The sequence below is a fragment of the Nelumbo nucifera genome, chromosome 1 (assembly GCF_055504915.1).
Source record: "Nelumbo nucifera cultivar China Antique chromosome 1, China Antique-T2T, whole genome shotgun sequence".
Lineage (NCBI taxonomy): Eukaryota > Viridiplantae > Streptophyta > Magnoliopsida > Proteales > Nelumbonaceae > Nelumbo > Nelumbo nucifera.
The window spans coordinates 211,659,913-211,667,750 of NC_142649.1; the positions used below are offsets into that span (position 1 = coordinate 211,659,913).

General features: G+C 39.6%; 1 protein-coding gene across 1 annotated transcript; it reads right to left on the minus strand.

Moving 5' to 3' along the window:
- Positions 1-1,436, minus strand: LOC148804475 (uncharacterized). The gene is made up of 2 exons (XM_088901471.1): positions 886-1,436; positions 1-517 (listed from the first exon to the last, which is right to left on the minus strand). Exons 1-2 carry the CDS (start codon positions 1,434-1,436, stop codon positions 1-3), a joined length of 1,068 nt encoding a protein of 355 aa, XP_088757597.1.
- Positions 1,437-7,838: the final 6,402 nt, after the last annotated feature.

Below are 7,838 nucleotides of genomic sequence, written 5' to 3' on the forward strand. Positions count from 1 at the left end.
TCAATCTGCTGTAACCCCAACTATTTGGCCAGTTTTACACCTTGATGTAGTGTCAAGATTTCTGCTCTTAAGGAATCTCCAACTCTTATGGGACCTGAAAACAAAGCCATTATCTCTGAAAACACTTCCTATACTAGATGGGCCTGGATTACTTATAGAGCTTCTATCAAAATTCAATTTCACCCTTTGTGGTGCCAATGGGGACCAAATTTCCTGTATCATAGCTTTGGAAGTAGCAATAGATGCCACAATACCCCAACTTCTATAAATGTCTTCAATTGAGAAATCCTTAAAAAGATCACAGGATTTCAACCAATGGATAACCTTAGTAGTTATTCCTTCCACAACCTCTTCCTTGGATCTACATCTGCTTTTGAAGATCCTATTGTTTCTTTCCTCCCACACTGACCACAATACAACAAGTCTAGTGGCTCTCCACATAATCCTTCTACGAACTGTTGGTTGCCTGTATAAAGTTGGATCAAAGAGGTTCACCACACTTGAGGAGGGAGTCCACCTGCAGCCAAAGAGAGAAGAGAACCAAGACCAAATAAAGAGCACAAAGAGACATGGGATTAGTAAATGTGAAATTGTCTCACCAAAACCCAAACAGAGGCAACAAACATGGGGGGAGAGGCACATATTTGGCTTCTTTTTCTGCAATAAATCCAAGGTGTTGATTTTTTGGAGTACCACTTCCCAACAAAAGGCCTGAATTTTAGGGGGTACAGGGCTACCCTACACCTCCTTTGAAGGAAGTTCCCTACAAGGTTAGAGGTCTGAAGCAAAATATTATAGAAAGAAGAGCAATTGAAAAAACTAGAAGGGGAAGGTTTTCAAATTCTGCTATCTCTACAGGACTAATCAAGAAAGACTTCCCCTAACTGAGTGATCAAATCATCAATCATCCCCATTTCAGAATCCCTTAAACCTTTTCTCAAGTCCAAATCCCAGGAGTTATCAACAAACACTGAAGATATCACTTTTCTTTTGTTTTCAGACAATGAGTAAATAGAAAGAAATCTATCTCTAAGAGAGTTTTCACCAATCCAAACATCTTCCCAAAACAAGACTTTATTTCCAACGCAGACATCATATTTGAAATAAGGAAGCATAAGAAGCAAAATACCTTGAATAGCTTTCCAAGGAGAACATTGAGAAGCCCCAAGGTCGAGTTCTGCATCCCAGCCGTTATCTGCCAATCCATGAATACTAACAATCACTCTAGACCAAAGTCTACCCTGTTCCATCGGTAGTCTCCAAATCCATTTCCCCAGCAAAGCCATGTTTCTTAATCTTATATTTCCTAACCCAAGGCCTTCATCATCCCTACTCTTAGAAACCACCTCCCACTTCACTAAGTGATCATTCTTAGTATCCCTTGGTTCCCATAAGAAATCCCTCATTATCTTCTCTAATTGGTTAGGTACTTTCATTGGTACTCTAAAGGTAGACAGGAAATAAACTGGCAGATTGGCTATGGTTGACTTGATTAAGGTTATCCTACCCCCTAAAGAGATGTAATTCCTCTTCCAATTTGCTAACTTCTTAGAGAATCTTTCAATTACAAGGTACCAAAAACTCTCAACCATTGGCTTCCCTCCCAGTGGTAGCCCCAAATATTGTAAAGGCCATCCCTCCACTTCACACCCCAAAATCCTAGCTAGGGAATCCACCTCCTCTCCCCCTAGATTGAGCCCTGCCACACAACTTTTTCCCTAGCTCACTTTAAGATTGGACTTCCTTTCAAATTGAAGCACTAGACTCTTTAAGTTCCTTAATTCTCCTTCCTCCCTGTCACAAAACAAGATGATGTCATCTGCAAATTGTAAGTGTGACCACTACCTCCTCCCTACCAATCCTCCAACCTCTTATCAAATTGCTAGCATCGGCCCTCGAAATCATGGCACTCAACACATCAACTACTAGGGTAAAGAGGAATGGGGATAATGGATCTCCTTTCCTAATACCCCTCTTTGTAGGAAAGAAACCCCTAGGTACACCATTCACCAATATTGAGAAATGACATGAAGAAATGCATCCCTTTACCCAACTACACCATCTCTCCCCAAACCTTCTCCGTTTGAGAACCTCTAGTAAAAAATCTCAGTCCACCATGTCATAAGCCTTTTCAAGATCCAATTTGCAAACCAACCCCTTTTCCTTTCTCCTCCTCTTCACCTTAACACATTCATTGGCAATAAGTATGTGATCTACAATTTGTCTTCCTTCTACAAAGGCCCCTTGATACGATGAGATTAGAGATGGGAAGATCTTTTTTAATCTTAGTGCTAGGACCTTAGAGATAATCTTATACATGCTTCCCACCAGGCTTATAGGTCTGAAATCCTTTGGTTGGAGAGCATCATTCTTCTTAGGAACCAAGGCAATAAAAGTTGCATTTGCTCCCAAGTTAAATTTGCCTCTCTCATAGAACTCTTCAAAAACCTCAAACAAATCCTCTCTAATTATCTCCCAACAATCTTGATAGAAGGCCATCGAAAAATCATCAGGCCTAGGAGCTTTAGCTCGATCCATGGAGAGGATTTCATTTCTCACTTCTTGGGCCTCAAATCTTCTTTCCAAAGATTTCAATAAGACACTATCTTCCACTCTCCCCTCCAAGTCCTCTAAGCTCTCACTAGGTCTCCTTGGTTGTCATACACTAGTTTGAAGTGATTAACCAAAACTTGAGCTATATCATCTTCCCTTGTCAGCAATTGCCCATCCCACTCCAATTTTGAAACAGAATTCTTCCTTCTCCTCCCATTTGCCAACGAATGAAGAAAAACCTTGTATTGATGCCCCCTTCCTTTAGCCATTTGCACCTGGATTTTTGCCTCCAACTTATCTCCTCATTCCTAAGAAGATCTTCCAGTTCCTGTTTCAAATTCCATCTTTCCACCCTACCCTCTTCCCCCAGCCTTCTTTCAGCTTCTAGTCCATCTAGCTCCTGCATTCTCTGACTGATTTCCACTTTCCTTTGCTCTAATCTACCAACAACCTCTTTATTCCAAATCTTGAGTCTAGCTTTCAAGAGTTGTAGTTTCTTGTAAAACCTATACCCCTTCCATCGGAACTCCACTTGGTCCACTTCCCACCATTCCTTTACCTTAGCTAGAAACTCTGGATGAAGTAACCACATGTTTTCAAACCTAAAAGGGCACGGACCTCCATTTAGTCTTTCTTAAGACAACCTGATTGGGCAATGATCTGAAATAGGTCTTGGCAATGCTGTAATACCTAAAATCCCCCATTCAGCTTCCCAATCCACTATAAAGAGGAACCTATCCAATCGACAACAGGTAGGGTTTTCTTGGAAGTTTGACCAGGTAAAATTGCTTGCTGAAGAGGGAGGTCCCGCAATGCAAAATTCTCTACAAAGAGATTAGACTTCCTCATGCTAGAATTTTCAAGCACTTGAACCTAAATGAACCGAAAACACATAGATTTCAGCAATGTAATGGTTTTGAAAAATTTTCATTTTCCACATTTTAAGATCAAAAGGAAAACATAACCCAGGAATCTTAAGCATAAATACACTTCCAAACCCAGAATTTTCAAGTACTTGAACCTAAATGAACCCAAAACACATAGATTTCAGCAATGTAAATACATTGAAAATCATCATTTCTCATGTTGGAGTCAAAGAGATCCTAAAGGCTGAAAAATTCAGCAATGAGGATGGTTCCAAGAAACTTGCATTTGACCTTCAAAATTATTTAATTTCAATTTAACATTCATATGCAAAGACATTCAAGAAACAACGCTTTAATTAAACAAAACAAACGATGTTAACAAATGGGACGAATATATGCAAAAAAAATTCTTCTCATCACCGTTGGCAAGGATTTCACAAACATCGTTTTAGTGGAACTTATTGTCGTCTTTAATGACAGATAATCGAATGTTGCCCAGCAGGAAGTGAGAAGAATACAATAAAATAAGATAAAAAATGGGAAAAGTGAAATCACAAAGGGGGCAGAGACATACTTGAATAGAGATTTCGGCTTGAGAAACAATGCTATAGGGGGCTTTTAATCTGCTTCGATCATGGATTGTTAACACTCGAATGGTGAGGATTTTCTTGGATTATGATCAAGATAACAAGTGGTGTGAAGACGACCTTCAACCCCAAGGTTCAGCAACCAATTTATATTGGATTTTTAGATCGGCGCTATGTATCTTACCTAGTTCGAAATGGAAACTTGGTGCAATGGAGAGGTAAGCAAAGGTGTTTTGAGCTGAAATTTCATATGTAGGGGTTTTCTTGTATTCTGGGGTGATTGGAAAGGTTTGATTGGTTTAGATGTGTTCGGATCAAGTGGATATGGGTTGTGAGTGCGAGAAGGGTCAAAATAGAATTTTTGTTTGATGGACGGGTGAACGAAGGAATCTTGAGTATAAATTTCATGGGTAGGTGTTTTGGGATGCCCCGGGTCTGATGGTTGTGTCTGATCTAATGGTTGAAGTGTAGGTGAGAGTCGATCGGGGCCACCGGATAGGTATCGGGCAAGTTTAACGATGGATCTGAGGGCTCTCAAGGTGAAATTTGGGTTTTATAGGTTTTTGGATGTTTTGGATAAGTTGGAAGGGTCTGATCGGGTGTTTGGAGTGAATTGGAGCATCAGGCGGAGAACCAAGCAAAGATCGGGTGCTAACAATAAGAATATGCTTAATTTTTTCCCTTTTTTGGTAGAATATGGCATAAATAGACTATACAAAATGTTTCTATTAAGCAAAAAACCAAAATGACCTTAAACTTGATGATGTATCAAATAAATTAACCACGTGACTGTACGATATATAAATATATATATATATATTATTTATTTCATGGTTGAGACCGGACTTTAGATATGATGAGCATCTCATCCAGCCTCACATCTCAAAGGTACACAACTTACAAAACCAACCAAAACCACCCACCAATCCAATAAACCACCACGCCCAGCACACCTCTCTCACTACCCTCTTCCGAAACACTCCCAACTACCCACCAAGATGGATATAATTTCGAAGATAGTCGCTCGCAAATGAAACCAACATCATCGTCAGCCTAAACAACGAATGACTATCCGTCAATCTTGGATGGGATGGAGGGCATGGTTTCCTTGAGATGGTGGCGGTGGACTGGATTGGAGGTTGCAGTAGCAGTGTTGAGTTTCTTGCTTTTGCTGCGAGGCTCCACCTAGGTGAGATCGAGTCATCCTTCACATGGGGTTATCGATAAAGTCAACCGGAATGGAGGGCCGTACATTGGATTAGTCATGGCTTTTTCTATTGAGCTTGACGCCCTTCTTTACTTTGGTCTCTTCGTCCCCAACTCCGATATCCCTTGGGTTGACTTATCCGGTAAGATCTCTCTCTCTCTCAATTGGCCACAGCAACTTTACTCATGCCATAGCTTTAGATCGACATCGGTTCTGCAGCGAGTTCCATGCGTGTTCGTTCATGATTGGGGTTACGGGTTACGTATCCTGCTTTGCACGCCCGTGTTCGCAACAGATCTCGGCGCTTATTAGATCTCAGACACTGATTTGAGCGATATGCCTTCTACACTTTCTCTGCGCACTACGGCTAACGGGCTAATAGGGGTGCAAGTCGGGGCCGGGTTAGGTCGGGTTGAGGCCAATTCTAGTCCAATCCTAAGTTTTAAACCTCCAACCCTGACCCTAACCCTAACCCAATTCAACCTACCTAACCCTAATCCTAACCTTAAACTAAATTCCTTCAATCCTAGGTTGGGTCCAATCCTCCTAAAAATTTTGTAGAACTTCTTAATCTTAGATCTTAACTCAACTTTTTTATTACATATTTTAATCGTATGTTTTATTAGTGTTTATTTGTTGATGTTTTTATTGGTTTTTTAAATATAAAATTCAGAAAAAAAAAAGTGTTTGAAATGACTATAATTTATTATGATGACTTATAATAGATCTTTAATGGGCAGCAAGATATGGGTGGCAAACAACAAAGAGGAAATAAAGAATAAAATATTCAGAAAACATAAAATATGTTATCAAGGTTTTAATATTTCTAATTAGTATTAAGTGAACTGATTATCTTAAATGAAATAAATGATAGTATGTGGTAGTGGCTATACAACTATCATGCATCTAAAAAAAATCAATGTATGATCATGTATATAACGTATATTTATATATGATATGTACTATAGAGTCGGGTTCGGGTTGCCCAAGGGGTCAACCCTAACCCAATTTGAAGTAAATCGGGTTCATAAATTTCAACCTTAACCCTAACCCAAGCATCAATCCGACCCATTCGGGTTGGGTTCGGGCTAACCCGACTCAAGTTGCAGCCTTATGGGCTAAGCCATGGGGTAAAGCCGTAAAAGTAAAACTAGAAATCACGACCGTGTTCACTATGGCCCCTCTTTGAATAACACGAAGTGACATCAAGGCAATACAAGTATACAACGAAGGTCGTGATTTACAATTTTAGCTCACGTCGTAGCAAAAGTATAACAGTGATATATAGTTTTAATAGGAGCTCGGATCTACTCCTCACAGCAAACCTCAGACGCACATCTCACCATGTATCGAATTCATCTCCCGTACTTTTGTGCTTTTATGGGAGATGTTCTCAGTACATGATTGGATGTGCCAGCGAGGCTGGTGTAAGGTGCGCACATATGGCATATACCAATTTGTTTAACAGTAATAATATCTTCTGTACATAATTATATAATTATGGGAAAATTTCTGATTAGTACCTTGCACATACTTTGGGGCTAATGCCACTTTGGTCCTTGAACTTTAAAATGCGATAATTCAATACCCAAGCTTTTAAAACGTGATAATTCAATATCTACCGTTAACTAACTGTTAACCAGCCATTAAATGACATTTGAAAAAGACACAAATGCCCTTCGAGTGTTATTTAATTTTCTTTATCAACCATCTAAATGTTGACAAAAATTAACAGTCCCAAATATTGGCCTTTTCCATTCAAGAAAGTTGGGATCATGTTTGAGTGAGCATTCTAGTGACCCCAACTTTCTTGAATAGAAGAGACAAGGATTTGAGACTGTTAATTTTTTGTCAATGTTTGGATGGTTGATAAAGAAAATTAGATGACACTTAAAGGGCATTTGTGTCGTTTGAATGTTTTGAAAGTTCGAGTACTAAATTGTCGCATTTTGAAGTTCGGGGACCAAAGTGGCACTAGGCCCAAAGTACAAGGCACTAATTGAGAATTTCATGAAAATAATGATGGAGGGATTTCTTGCTTATCACATTTTGTATTGTGAATATAGTGAACTTGTTCATATGTCGTATCATATATGGTAACCTAATCAAGATTAAGAATGTAGGAGAGTTTGAAATAGAATGAGAGTATGAGAATGGTGTTATAAGAATGATGGAGGATAAGGTTATTTATAGGAAATGAAAATAATTCAATTGTCCAAAATACCTAAAAACTTGTTATTTTTTAGTTGTTGAGAGGATATTTTGGTCATTATAAAATCATTTATCATTTTATCCAAATTCCCTCCAAACTAGTTCTTATATTCTTGGGTGGGTTGTGCTTGGCCCACTGTGGGCTTGTAGGGCATGCTGTGCCAGCCCATGGACTTGAAACTCCTGATCTAGCACGATCCATATGATCGTGCCATGCCTGACACTACCCACGGTCCATTGTGTCAGGCCACAAGCCACACACCCCGATTTACACCTCTAAATGTAATGAGCGAACATGTAGTATTTTATTCTTCGCCTTAGGGATGGCAATTTTCCCTGTAAAATCGAGGCCCTGCCTTGCCCCACCCCGCCCTACCCTAAATAGGGTGGGTTTTCCCCAAACCGAGGACGGGG